Below are 14,719 nucleotides of genomic sequence, written 5' to 3'. Positions count from 1 at the left end.
TAAAATTAACATGATATCAATTTTTAATTGTAATTTTCTTTTTTTTTTTTTTTTTTTTTTTTTGGTCTTTTTGAGACAGGGTCTCGCTATGCAGTTCAGGCTGGCCTTGAGCTCACTTGGTAGCTCAGGCTGGTCTCCAGCTCACAATGATCCTCCTGCTTCAGCCTCCCAAGTGCTAGATTACAGGCGTGGGCCACCACGCCCGGCATTTACTTGTAACTTTCAGTGAAAATTTGTTTCATCCTAAACTTTAATTTTCCAGGGTCTACTTATAAATTATAGCAACATTTGATTTTTTATGTTCATTTTTACTTAATCAGATTTTATCAAGCGTCATTTTAGCCTTCCTTAGCTTTATTTTGTTTCAGATATGTTTGTGTTATTCTTTCTGGGTTAGACGATGAATTTAAAATAAATCAGCTATTTATTTTTTAACTACTCCACAAGAAAATCTTGGATTGTTCTGTTGTATAGGACTCATCTTCTGTAACAGTTCTCCAACTGTGTGTCTTTTTTGAAATCAGCTATGTGTTTGATTAAAGACTGAAATAGAAGGAGGACAAGGAAAATCATAATTTAAAAACGTAGTTTTTAAAAGATAGACACTTAAGGACACAATCAAGTTAGGCTTGCTTATGCTTCTTCCAAGCTCATTAAACCCAAAATCCGTAATAAATACGTTCAAGTCCATAAATTACTCTAGTTGATAAGGAAAAGGGCAGAAACGTGATTTTAAAAAAATACAACACACAAGCCCCTTTCTCCTTTCTACCTGTGAGTGATCCTGTCACCTTGGGCTTTTTAGCTAATCCAAAAGAAAACCTTGAATTGTTCGACTGCTCAGGACTAATTTATTGTAGTAGTTCTCCAACTACTTAGAATTTACTTAGACACTAAATAAATTCGGCAGCCCGAAGAGTCAAAGCGCACTCTACTCGCGGCCTGACATTCGAGCAGATCGATGATCGTCAAAGCGGGTCTGGCGACGGGAACTACTTTCATTCTCGCGAGCCTTCAGGGAAAGCGCTTTGAATAGGGACGGGAGGTCTGGGCAGGAAGAGGAGGGGCGTGAGGCGTCGGCACGCAGCGTCCCCAGAAGGCTGTGCGCTCACGTTACTTCCGGCGGCTCTTCAGCGTGAGCGCGTGAACCGCTGCCTGCTACCTGGCCATGGCGCTTCACGTCCCCAAGGCCCCGGGCTTTGCCCAGATGCTCAAGGAGGGAGCGAAAGTAAGGAGTGAGACGAGAGGCCGAGGCGGGAAAGCCGGCGTGGGTTGCAGCGGCCGCAGCGAAGGAGAACGGCCTCCTGACAGGCCGGGCGTGCTCCTCCGGCATCGCGGGCGGGGAAGAGAAAATTCCAGAAGGGGAGTCGCGCCCCGGCCGCTCGGCCGCCGCAGCCCGCGGCATCCGGGGGCTTCCGGGTTTCGGGGGGCCCGAGGGGACGGAGGGACGGGTTGAGGGGCGACGGGGCCGGGGTCGCTTTCCACACGTAGCAGGGCGAGCGTGGGGCTGTGCGTGTTCTTCCTCCGTGCGTAGATCGCCGCTGTTGGGCGCTCACCGTTACACGGAGTCGGAGCGAAGGTGCACAGTGCGGGTGGAGTTGCCCCGGGACTGGGGAGCGGATCGGCGCGCGGTTCTCGGGTTGTAGCACGGGAAGGGCCGCGGAGCAGGCGATCGGGCAAGGAGGGCGTAGGAGCTGGGCTCGTCCTTGATTGCTTGCTTCTAAGGGAAGAGCAGGCGCCCGATCTAGTTCGCAGAAGCAGTGCGTTGAGCTAGGACAACCCAGGTGCGGGGGCTCCTGTCCCGGCTTAAAGTTAGCCCGCTTGACCTAGGGCTACCCTGACTCGGGCCTACCCCCGCCCCCGCCAAACGGAGATGATTGGTCTAAAAGACATTCTGGCCCGGCGTGGTGGCGCACCCCTGCAATCCCAGCAGTCGGGAGGCTGAGGCAGGAGGATCATTGTGAGTTCGAGACCAGCCTGAGCTACAAAGTGAGCTCAAGGCCAGCATGAACTGCATAGCAAGACCCTGTCTCAAAAAGATAAAAAGAAAAAGACATTCTAAGTGCTTGTGTGTGGCTTACTGCAACCTGCTGTGTAGCCCTCAGGGTAAATAACATCTTGGCTCGAATGAAATTTGTTTTAATGATCTCGAGTATAATTTTTGCATAATTTTTATAATATCGTATTACATACTGAGGAATTTCTTTTGGATTGTCAAGTAATGGTGTTCACTTTTGTCTCCCAGATTTCCTGTGCTTAATTATAGTGAGGGTGGTTCAGTTTAAAGTTTCATGGGAGATGGAGGGAGCCTTAATAGTTAGGAGTTGGCTTCTTCCGTGAAGGATGCACTTTGGAGATAACTTGAGTATACTAAATAAACGTCAGAGTTTAATATAAATGTTATAGTGAAGTTTTGAAAATGATGCAAGCTCCTCCACAGAAATGTTTAGGCTGAATTCAGCAAAACATTACTGGTCACTCAAATGCTGCTAGTTTTCTACTACACATTGAAATATTTAATTCAGTAACTAGGTACCGGGGGGACTGTAGTGAAAGAGAAAAGTCCCAACTCTCGTAGACCCTAGGAAGGGAAAGTTTTGAGTAACAATGAATTAAACATACTACTAACTGTAGTAGAAAATGTCAGGAACATTACTGTTTGTATCTCCCTATCCCACCCCACTCCCCCAAAAGAAGGGCCGGAAACAGAGAAGGCAAATAAAATGTTCAGGGAAGAACTCCTACGTGCTGAATGATCAAAGACACAGCCAAGTTTAGAGAAGGCAATGATACAGGCACTGGTGCAAAAACCCTGCGGATGGAATAAGTTTGACCTGTTTCAGAATAACAAAAATAGGAAAGGTATGGAGTTCTAGCTTGCGGAGGAAAGATAAGACGTCAGAGTTAGGGTGTATTAAGTGTGTGTACTCATTCCCCAAGATGAGCGTGATCACTGTACTGCAGACGAGTACTAATACAATTTTTAAATGGTGAGAAGTGAATTTACAAGCTGTAAGATAGGGGCAGACAATGTAGGGTCTTGTATTCCTGAAGAGGGATTGACATTTTGTTGTGAAAGAGGTGGGAAACCATTAAAGGGGAGTGACGGGATCTGATCTGTCAGAAAGCTGGCGGCTCACTCAGTGAATGGGAGTGAGAGGAAGAGGGAGGAGGAGTGTAAGTGTTCAAACTGAAGTGTTACTGTAGGAGTCCAACCCTTACTGCTGAAAAAGTGCTTCTACCCTTGTAGTTTCTTCTATAATATAAAAGCCATGCCGTATATTGTAAAGCAGTACTGCCCAATAAAACTTGCCTTTAGTGATGGAAATACTCTCTGTTATCTCTGTGCAGCATAACTGCTGTGTGTAGCTGTTCAGCTGTGGCTGGTACAATTGAACTGAGTTTTAGGTTTTAATTACTTTACATGGCCACATGTGCTAGCGTCTACTATATTTGGCATTAAGGCTGTAGAAAAATGTTCACATGAAGATTAAGTTCGTAAAACCTATCTGACTGCCCAACGAAGTCCAAACTTTTTAAATATAGTATAAAATGAGAATTTTAATAATTGTGGACAATTGAGTTTTTCAAAACATACACATTGGAATTACATTGTAATTCAAATGAGCACTCAATAGTTTGTATACTTTAATCCCTAAACATTTTATAGGTGTATATTTTGGTTTAAATGAGAATTTCCAGCTAACACGAAATGGCTGGCTTTTCAAAGCTCAGGTGCTAATACATTAAGAAAAATACTCATCACAAAAATACTAATAAAACCTGAAAAGGTATTTTAATCTGAAATGCCTTATATCCTTTCATCAGATTTAGCACTCTTACTATTCTTTATACTGCACTAAAAATATACATATATGTTATGATTTGATGTATATGTTGGTCTTTGTGATTCCCAAAAAAGTCATGCTTTATTCATACAGCGAGTGAGGAAATTGTGTATAATTTACGAATAACAACAACAAAAAATAACAATTATCATGCTTGACATACATAAATTTTACGTGATTATCTCAACAATATTGTGAGATGGGTGTTATTACTGCCCTTTTTATGTGTGAAAAAAATTGCCTAAGGTAATCTTGTAGTTAGCCAGAAAGCTAAGATTTGTAACCAGACAAACTGTACTACATGTGCCAAATACTTAGGTGTTGCTGTGTGTTTATTAGAAGGAGATAAAAGTATCTAGTGTTTGAAAATTCTTGTTTCGTTATCCTAAGAGGTTTTATTTTACAGCATTTTTCAGGATTAGAAGAGGCTGTGTTTAGAAACATACAAGCTTGCAAGGAGCTTGCCCAGACCACTCGTACAGCATATGGACCAAATGGTAATCTACAAATTCATGTTTTTAAAAATACAGTAATTGAATTTTGTGTACTAACTCTTCACATTGTTTCTAAGGGTACTATATTTACAGCTTGGCTTGGAAAATTATTTCATAGTTCAGTGATACCAATATTTTTCTTGTTTTTAATCAACAGTGTAGATCTCTAGAAAAATAGGAGTCAAATGTTAACTTTTTATCCTGTTGAGAGGATACAAAAATCATGGCATTTTCATTATTGACATCGTACTTTATATTCATTGTGACAAAGGTTAACCAGCTATTTCATCAAAAGTTACAGGAGCCCAGCATTGTGGCAAAGATCTATATAATCCCAGGACTCTGGAAGACTGAGATAGGAGGATTGCAAGTGCATGCCCATGCTGGGCAATTTAGTGATTTTTGAAAGACCCTGCCCCAAAATAAAAAATATATTTAAAAGACTGGATATATAACTGAGCATAGAGGCCCCGGGTTCAATCCTTAGTACCTCAAAAAAAAAAAAAAAAAAGCATAGGTTGAGAAAATTTTCTCTTGTTTTGCCTTCAAGTGCTGATTGAACTTAAGATATCAATTTATGGAATAAGCAAGAACTGTACTTTTAAGTGGATTATTTTGGTGTCGTACATATTAATGTCTAATAATTGAGCACTTGCTGCATGGTAAGCATGTTCAAATACCATAGCAGTCAGCAAAAATGTAAGGAGTTTTTGCCTTCTCCTTAGATATTGTAGATTAGGAAGAAAAATATACACGTGTAGTCAGAGAAAATCTTATGGGACTCAGATCTGAAGAATAGAGAATATGCATTGAATTTTTACAACACTTTAAAAAATAAATACAAATTTATATTTCTTGACTAAAGTTTCCTAGGTATTTGGGGAAGGAACTGCATAATAATGATTTTTGTATTTTAACTTATTTTTAAGGAATGAACAAAATGGTTATCAACCACCTGGAGAAGTTGTTTGTGACAAATGATGCAGCAACTATTTTAAGAGAGCTCGAAGTAAGTTATTTTCAAAACAACCCAAAAAATTACGTGTATTTTAATCTAGAAGAAATCTGTATTTCAGATACGACAATAAGGAACCTTTTTACGTCTTGAAATTTCCTTATACAGATTTATAGACTTAATGTTTAACATTTCAGTGGCTCACATTCTTTAAATCTCTGAAGTTGTTAACTGTGATAAAGTATACTTGCTGATAATATCAAATTGATTGTCTCACTCTATGGAAGGACACTGAAATGAATGATTCTGTACTGCAGTAACAAGTATTAATCAGTTGTTGGAAGTCTGCTGTGTTCACCTCCAGTTTTGACATTATGGAGTCTGTAAAATAGATATGGCCAGAAGAGTTAGGGGGAAGGATGGTCCCTAAGCACTTACAGTCATTTCTCATGACTGCCTTGTAATTGAAGGCTATGTTCAATGTCAGTCATTTTCCTAACATTTAGCCCTCAGAGGTACTAGAAGTTAATCTTGTATTTTAGATAAAAGTACAGATAAAGTAACATTTCTTTAATAACTTAAATAGCAATATATTCCCTTTTTTTTTTTTTCCCTGGTATCAGGAATCGAACTCAGGACCTTTGCACTTGCCATGCAGGTGCTTGTGTTGCTGAGCTATATCCCTGGCCCTTAAATAGCAGTATGTTCTCAAGGATACCTTTACCTCCACAAGTTATTTATGGAGAAACTTGTTATGGTGAATGTTAATGTTACACATGGTGATGTTCTCAGAAGATACTGGAGTATAATGGGCATAGTATCAAAAAAATAAAACCATAATGTTGACTTTTTATAATTTTTTTCTGTCAGTAGTTACTCCTTATTTCTGGAAAAGTATTTATTTAAAGTTAACTCCTGAGGACAGTTCTATAAAAAATAGGTACACTTTTAAGAACAAAATTTGTGCTGCTCTTTTTTTAATAATACTAGTGATACCTTTACAAGAACATACAGTAAGATAGATACTGCAGCTCTTAACTAAGCTCAGTGCTGCCTATTTTAGTTCCTTTGAAGACTTCAAATGCCCAGGTTTAGTGGTTGGAATCACTTTTTATTTTTTGGTTTTTTTCTGGTATCAGGAATTGAACTCATGACCTTGCGCTTGCCAGGCAGGCGTTGTGCTGCTGAGCTAAATCCCCAGCCCCAACTTTTATTTTTAATATAGAAATATATAATGATAGGCAGAACCTTTTGGAGCTCTGTGTAATGGATAACTGGCCATCATCAGAAGATGTGCTTTGTAGCTGTAGTGGTACATTTGTGATGATAGGCCTAGAAGGTTTTAAATTTTCTTCCTGTGACCAGTCTGATAATAGTTTATAAATGTAATCAAATGGAGTTAACCTGGCGTGTGTAGGAATAGTGGAGTTTATTAATTTAATATAAGGAGATGATGATTTTATGTTGCTTTAAGGGTCAAATGCTTTGCTTCGTACTCTTTTATACCAGGTACAACATCCTGCTGCAAAAATGATCGTAATGGCCTCTCATATGCAAGAGCAAGAGGTTGGAGATGGCACAAACTTTGTTCTGGTGTTCGCTGGAGCTCTTGTGGAATTGGCTGAAGAACTTCTGAGGATTGGCCTGTCAGTTTCAGAGGCAGGTGTTTGTTTTATAGTTTACTCCCATTTAATTTTTGTCTGTATATATGGCTACTACTTTAAATGTGGAATCATTATTAAAGGAGTAGCTTACATTATTGAGAGGTTTACTCTATGCTGGGCATTGTAGTACCCGTGTTTCACATGTGGTGTATCATTTTAACCTCTAAAGAATCTTATTAGTGAGGCCTACGAAACCTGGTTTGTGTGCTTGTTTGTTTGTCTTTGTGAGACAGGGTCTTGCTATGCAACTGAGGCTGGCCTTAAGCTCACTGTGTAGCCCAAGCTGGTCTCAAACTCTCAACAATCCTCCTGCCTCAGCCTCCCAAGTACTGGGATTACAGGCATGCACCATTGCACCTGGCTAAACCTGTTTTATTTTAAATGAGGACAGTGGAAGTTAAGTTAGAAAAATCTTGTCAAATCCTGTAGCTAGTAATTGGTGGAGTCTTAGACTCAAATTGCATTGTCACCTGAGCGTAGACTCATAATTACTAGGCTCCGCTGTACTTGTTATTTTGTCATTTTATGTTGAAAATAAATGCTGTGTTCATTGGATTACTAGAATAAGCTTTGTCATCTCAAAATCATGTCTTTTAAAGAAATGCTTTTTCTTTACATTTTAGGTTATAGAAGGTTATGAAATAGCATGCAGAAAAGCCCATGAAATTCTTCCCGAATTGGTATGTTGTTCTGCAAAAAACCTTCGGGATGTTGAGGAGGTGTCAGCTGTACTTCGTACCCCCATAATGAGTAAACAGTATGGTAATGAAGCGTTTCTAGCCAAGCTCATTGCTCAGGCATGTGGTAAGTAAATATCAGTAAGTGAAAACATCCAAAATAAAGATCTTTAACGTGAGTAAGATATTTTCTTAATGTTTTTGATATGTTTCATCTTCTTAACAGTATCTATTTTTCCTGACTCCGGCCATTTTAATGTTGATAACATCAGAGTTTGTAAAATTCTGGTAAGTTTAGAAAATGCATTAACATCATCAGAATTACTCTAAGTCTAAACCTTCCCTCCTGTGTTAGACATTGCTTTTATGTATTTTATGTACCCGAGCATAGTTAGGGTGGTTTTGTGCCTTGGCATCCTGCTATTAATGTAGTTGGATTTAGCTCATAGCACTGTGTGTGTTCTGTTTGTACACGGGCCATGTATTTTCTGTCTCCATACATGTACTGCCCACCTTCCCTACTAAATTGCAAATACTGTATTAATAGCTGTTCCCGGTATGTTGGTAGCAAGACTTACTGTGTCCCGTGTGAGTGGCTCAGAGCAGTCATAGTCTACATTCATTCTTCCCAGTTAGTGTGTACGGAAGTACAACTAATGGTGGTTTTGTGTTCAAACTTAGGGCTCTGGTGTCTTTTCCTCTTCGGTATTACATGGCATGGTTTTTAAGAAGGAAACTGAAGGTGACATAACATCTGTCAAGGATGCAAAAATTGCAGTGTACTCATGTCCTTTTGATGGCATGATAACAGAAACTAAGGTATGTAAACCTCACACATTAAAAGTAAATATTGGGTTGATTTTTCAGTTTAGTTTTGAGGTAGAGTTGAATATCTAAAGATGGTAGCAGTATTGTTTATATTGGATAATATAGCAAGTAAAAAAAAATATGAGCACTTTGTGTGTTCATGAATTATTTATTTGTTGTTGTTGTTGTTGAGACGGTCTCATTGTGCAGTCCGGGCTGGCCCGGACTCACTGTGTAGCCCAGGCTGGCCTCAAACTCCCAGCGAACCTTTGGGGATCCTCCTGCTTCAGCTTCTCAAGTGCTGGGACAACAGGTGTGTGCCACCGTGCCCAGCTCAAAAATACTTTTAAAATATTGGTAGCATCCTAACACCAAAAATAAGGTTAATGTAATTTGAAAATGATAAGTCATTTTTTAAAACCTTGTATATCTAGTCAGCAGTGGCTGGCTTCATCCACCACATTCTCTCCCACCTTCTCTCTGCCCCTGTTTGTTTATTTGGGTTTTTTTGTTTTGAGACATTCTCAAACTTGCGATCCTTTAGCCTTAGCCTCCCAAGTAGCGGGGACTGCTAGAATGCATGACCACACCCTAACATTCTTGAAATCTAAGTTTTTGGTTTCAAAAGTCTCTGCAGGACTGGGAGAAGGGGAAAGTCTTTTAGTCCACACTTCGGGAAAACCCTGAGAACCACAGCATTGCTGTTTCAGTGACACTAGCTAATTTTATAAAAGGCAAGTACCAGGGTACCTGGCTTACATATCTAAAAGAACAGTGTTCCCCACCTTTTCCACCAAGTCCCTGTCAGGGAAAATGAGATGAGGGTGTCTAAGAGCAAGATGAGTGTGTTAATTTCATAGATTTTGGTATTCTGTTTCATCATACATATTTTCCTGATTTCTCCAAAAATCCATAAATTTTTTTTTCAGTAAAATGTTACTCTAGGATTTTGAACAACAAAGCAGTAAACTGTTGTTTATAAAGATTCTGCTTGCCTGTTTTGTCAGGGAACAGTATTGATAAAGACAGCTGAAGAACTGATGAATTTTAGTAAAGGAGAAGAAAATCTCATGGATGCACAAGTCAAAGCTATTGCTGATACCGGTGCAAATGTCATCGTAACAGGAGGCAAAGTGGCGGACATGGCTCTTCATTATGCGAACAAATACAATATCATGTTGGTGAGGTAAGAGCTGCATTCTGTTAACTGATATTATAAATGATTTTAGGTAGTAAAACACTAAAATTCAACAAACTGAGACATCTTTTAAATTTTATTTATTTATATATTTTTTTTGGTACCAAGAATTGAACTCAGGACTTTGTGCTTGCCAGGCAGGCACTTGAGCCACTGAGCTATCCCTGGCTCTGAAGACATCTAATAAAGGGAAAGTACAAGTAGTCAAACAAATAGTGAAAGGACTTAAATCTGGGGAGATAGGAAATGACTTTTTTTTGGAGAGAGCATTTCACTGTGTAATTCAGGCTAAATTCAGGCTGGCCTTGAACTCCTGGTGGTCCTTCTACCTTAGCCTCCGAGTGTTGGGATTACAAGTGTGCGCCACCATAATGACTAACATTCCAGGCGGAATGAACAGCTTGTTAGAGATCATAGTATATTGCCTGTTGCCCAGAGTATGGAGTCAGCAGATACCTTTTAATCCTTAAACACGTTTATGGGACACACTAGACAACGGACTTTCCTATCCATTTTTATCTACCACCGTTCTTAGTACCAATCCAATCTACACAATAAATTACTGCACTCTTCCTCGAAGATTGTATGACTGTACAAGATAAAGCAGTTTTCAGTATATACACTGCTTCCTTGGTGTTTTGGAACTATAAACCCCTGATACTCTATAAAGTGACTTTACCTCTCCCAGCTGTCAAAAAATAATGTGCAACAAACTTACAGTGGCATTGCTGGCTGGGCTCATTCTCAGAGTCAGGAATTGGCTTCTTGGCCTAAGAATCCAGCATAATGTGTTCACATTTAAATCCAGAGTCAAGAGTATTACTTGGGGCCGAGCCTGGTAGCACATGCCTGTAATCCCAGCACTTGGGAGGCTGAGGCAAGAGGATCGCTGTGAGTTTGAGACCAACCTGGGCTACAAAGTGAGCTCAAGGCCAGCCTGAGCTGCATATCGAGACCCTGTCTCAAAAAGAAAAAAAAATATTACTTGGGAGCTGGTGTACAATTTCTTATTTAATCCCTGTACTGTATATGCATATGTATATGGTAGAATTAAAACTTTATATTAGTTAATTAAACTCTTCTCTCTGAAAGGCTCAACTCAAAATGGGATCTTAGAAGACTATGTAAAACAGTTGGTGCTACAGCTCTTCCTAGATTGGTATGTATTCTGGGAAACATTAAAAAGATCATTGAACCTATTTGAAATTTTACTACCACAGTTACTGTCTTGCAGACTCCTCCCGTCCTTGAAGAAATGGGACACTGTGACAGCGTTTACCTCTCAGAAGTTGGAGACACACAGGTGGTGGTTTTTAAGCATGGTATGTAGTCACGGTAAAATGTGTTGGTATGAATGTGAGATGTTTCTTTTATCTAACCCTCAAATATATTTGACAGAAAAAGAAGATGGTGCCATTTCTACTATCGTACTTCGAGGTTCTACTGACAATCTGATGGATGATATAGAAAGGGCAGTAGACGATGGTGTTAACACTTTCAAAGTTCTCACAAGGGTCAGTATGAGCAGTAATCTTGTTTTAAAAACAGCTGATAGACTTCTGAACATAATGCCAGGTTCAAAGTGGGTTTAAAAGCAAAGCACAGTTTTCATTTAAGACTTTAATCTACAAAAATTTAGATTGTTTTCAAAACATAGTTGTTTTTATAATGTACTACTTTCACCGTTCTTCGTGCTGTGTGTGGAAATGCAGGTAAAAGATGGTTCTGGTCCTGTTCTCCATTTTTGGTCTCTTTTATGTATCAGATACTATCTAGTAAGAAACTTTGCTTCATTGATTTTTAGTCGAAGAAAATACCCTAATCTGGTGGAGTACTGTAGTCTGACTAGAAAACTGCCTTTTGATGACTTATTTTCCTTCTTTTTGGTACCATTTACAGGATAAACGCCTTGTACCTGGAGGTGGCGCAACAGAAATTGAATTGGCTAAACAGATCACATCATATGGAGAGGTACAGATTTTTCTATTATAAATTGATTTTCTTTCTCCTATTGAATAAAGTGAAATAATAAATGTATTTTGTTTTAGACCTGTCCTGGACTTGAACAATATGCTATTAAGAAGTTTGCTGAGGCTTTTGAAGCCATCCCACGGGCACTGGCAGAGAACTCTGGAGTTAAGGCCAATGAAGTAATCTCTAAACTTTATGCAGTGCATCAAGAAGGAAATAAAAATGTTGGATTAGATATTGAGGTATTTGAAAAAACACTGTGATAGTAAATTGCTTTATTTGGTGAATGCAGAACTTAAAAATAGAAGCAATATGTGTAAAAAAATCTGAGGAAAAATCTGATTTGTGAACAAATGGTTTTCTTAAAATTAGTTTTTACTTAATTTGATGAAATTTTGTTTCTATATCCTTTTATGATATGTATGGGGTAATGGTTCTTAATGATTAATTTACTTGTATAATACCATTTAAGAAGCTGTTTGGGTTTTTGTTGTTGAGTACAAATATTTTCACATAAAGGAATTTAAGATGAAAGGTGGAAATGATTTTGTGTTACCAGGCTGAAGTTCCTGCTGTAAAGGACATGCTGGAAGCTGGTGTTCTAGATACTTATCTGGGAAAATACTGGGCTATCAAATTGGCTACTAATGCTGCAGTTACTGTACTTAGAGTTGATCAGGTAAGCAAAAAGCAAAAGTTTGATCTTTGAAAATGCTCATTTTAATGAGGCTCAGTAGTGTATTTTCACAGAACTAGAATAGCATAGTTATAACTGTATTTAAGGAAGTATTTCAGTTCCCTCATTTTAGAGGTAAAATATACCCAAAATGTTGTCCATTCTATTTTCAGATTGTTTAGTCATAGAACCCCTATATATACAGTCATCTTGGTAGTTACATTACATAGGTGATATTAAGAGGGAATATAGAGGGGCTGGGGATTTAGCTCAGTGGCAAAGCGCCTGCCTGGCAAGCGCAAGGTCGTGAGTTCGGTTCCCGGTACCAGAGAAACACCAAAAAAAAAAAGGGAATATGGAAAAAAAAAATGCAGTGTGGAAGGATCATAAAACCCAAAGTGGATATAGATTACCAACCTTAACGTGATGAGATGAGAGGACATGAGTGTGCTGAGTTTTTCCAGTCTGACAGACTAACTACCTTGGGGTTCTAAAAAATAAAAAGTTTTAAAGATGATATTATTGCTTACCATTTCTTGGCGGGGCTTTAGGGGATTTTTTAGGTATTTTTTAGGTAAAACCTATTCTGAACTTGTGAAATTCAAACTTAAAAAGAGGGCAGGGGAGCTTGCTGGTATGTGCTTTATGCACTCTGCACAAAGATATGTATGAAGAATCTGACTATATTAATCAGCTTGTATTAGTATAAGGGACTTTGTCTTTTTTTTTTTAGATAAATATGCCAAGTGTTTTCTTTTTAAAATCAGGAATTTATAAACAAGAAAGCATACACTAATTACATAAAAATAGCTCTCAAGTAGCAGAGTAAGCGGTTGGTCGTATTGTCATTAGCAGCAGCAGAAGACAAGGCAGGGGCCCTGAAGGAACTTACAGTCTTATAAAGACCTTGCTGTATCTGATTTTAATTAGTATACCTTCTGGGAAAAAAACTTGCAAATCAAGCGTAAGCCATTCCTTCGTGTAGTACAAGTATAGTCCCCAGTCATAAACATCTTCACCACCTAAGAGTCTGCTAAAAACTAGACTGAACCAGAAACCAAAGGGAGCCCAGCAGTTTAACAACTCTTGCCATACAGGACTACCACACAAACATCTAGGCAAGAACTCCACCACTGAACCATCTACCCTGCCCACTCAGATGTAGATTTATTGAGGCTTCTGAACAGGGGTAGCAGTGAAGAAGTTTTAAAGTTTATGTTACTTAAAACAGGCCAGTCCCCTTGATGTATAATAAATACCTCTTAATCACATAAATTTGGAAAGCAACAAATACTATATTAGTTATTAGTTTAACTTCACCCAGATAAATGCATTTGAGTCCAAAGCTATCATCATGATGCTTTGAAACATAAATCTTGAAGTATTACATAACTGTACTTGATAAAATGTTGGGTTAGCAGATTTTGGATAAACTAGAGAGAGGCTGTGGTATATGTTTTATATTACCAGGGGTCAGAGTATTTGGGTCAGTAGGCTCTTCCTGCTGTTTGAGTGGTTCTCAAAGACACTAGAAAATTTGTGTTAAAACTTTATATATATTTATCAACTACTTTAGATTATAGTGGCAAAACTGGCAGGTGGACCCAAAGCTCCTAAACCACAAGGACACTGGGATAAAGATGGCTGGCAAGATGAAGCTCATGTATAAATAGCAAATCAGGTGCCAGCGATGCATGCAGATACTTCCCTGTTCTGCCTGAGTCGTCAAAGTGCATGTCTTGGAATGTCATTCACTAATCTGTGTGGACTTTGTTGCTGTTTATCCACAAAAGTAGGAAGCTTTCTCACACTGCTGGAAGTTCAGAATTTAATCTCTGAGATGCAATGTGTAAGAAATTGCTTATTTTGAAAGGATTGCTTACTCTTAAATAAGGCTAATAGAAAAGTATTTTTATCTTCTTTCTGAAGGATAGTTTCTAAGCATACTTTTTGTGATTTTTGTTACGCAGATCATCATGGCCAAACCAGCCGGTGGGCCCAAGCCTCCAAGTGGGAAGAAAGATTGGGATGATGACCAACATGATTGACTGGCTTAATTTTTACTATAGATGAACACAGCATTTGTAGCAGTACTCTAGGAATTACTGTTTTCTTACTCTCCTTAAATTAAGAGTGTGCGTTTGTTTCCTCAGCTGATGTAATAAACATTGTTACTGTTAAAGCCTCAATACCTGATGTTGTTACTGAGTCTAAGAGATCTTTGTTTTGATGTTGTTAATCACATTCACCGTGGGATTTAGTATAGCTGCCTGTTTCCCTTCTTTATTGTCTGCCTCTCATTTTTGTAAGTAAGTTATTAGAATACAGTCATCGTCTTACTATATTATGTATTGCCACATGCTTTGTATAGGAAATGGCAGAGTTGAGTTGTCGTGAAGACCCACATGGGTTCGGACAGCCTGAAGTGT

General features: G+C 38.8%; 1 protein-coding gene across 2 annotated transcripts; it reads left to right on the top strand.

Moving 5' to 3' along the window:
• The first annotated feature begins 1,097 nt into the window (after nucleotides 1–1,097).
• Nucleotides 1,098–14,479, top strand: Cct8 (chaperonin containing TCP1, subunit 8 (theta)). Of its 2 annotated transcripts, XM_005375612.2 has the most exons (16): nucleotides 1,098–1,228; nucleotides 4,255–4,345; nucleotides 5,272–5,351; nucleotides 6,807–6,956; nucleotides 7,585–7,765; nucleotides 7,865–7,926; nucleotides 8,320–8,457; nucleotides 9,453–9,631; nucleotides 10,736–10,802; nucleotides 10,878–10,965; nucleotides 11,042–11,157; nucleotides 11,543–11,614; nucleotides 11,692–11,856; nucleotides 12,174–12,293; nucleotides 13,867–13,971; nucleotides 14,261–14,479. In XM_005375612.2, exons 1-15 carry the CDS (start codon nucleotides 1,169–1,171, stop codon nucleotides 13,957–13,959), a joined length of 1,662 nt encoding a protein of 553 aa, XP_005375669.1. In that variant the 5' UTR covers nucleotides 1,098–1,168; the 3' UTR covers nucleotides 13,960–13,971; nucleotides 14,261–14,479. The 2 variants fall into 2 exon arrangements, with proteins under 2 accessions (XP_005375669.1, XP_005375670.1); XM_005375613.2 differs by lacking the exon at nucleotides 13,867–13,971 and having other exon boundaries at nucleotides 1,100–1,228.
• Nucleotides 14,480–14,719: the final 240 nt, after the last annotated feature.

This window comes from Chinchilla lanigera, unplaced genomic scaffold, assembly GCF_000276665.1.
Source record: "Chinchilla lanigera isolate Chin_1 unplaced genomic scaffold, ChiLan1.0 scaffold00006, whole genome shotgun sequence".
NCBI lineage: Eukaryota > Metazoa > Chordata > Mammalia > Rodentia > Chinchillidae > Chinchilla > Chinchilla lanigera.
Note: the sequence above shows the minus strand (reverse complement) of the source record. Positions and strands in the feature narration are given on the sequence as shown.

What these genes read in the sequence shown, in the direction of transcription:
- Cct8 (XM_005375612.2), top strand. Translation starts at nt 1,169, where the DNA reads ATGGCGCTTCACGTCCCCAAGGCCCCGGGCTTTGCCCAGATGCTCAAG. An exon ending in TACAATATCATGTTGGTGAG is followed by an intron (nt 9,632 to 10,735) that starts GTAAGAGCTGCA and finishes TCTCTCTGAAAG; the next exon opens with GCTCAACTCAAAATGGGATC. An exon ending in CTACAGCTCTTCCTAGATTG is followed by an intron (nt 10,803 to 10,877) that starts GTATGTATTCTG and finishes ACTGTCTTGCAG; the next exon opens with ACTCCTCCCGTCCTTGAAGA.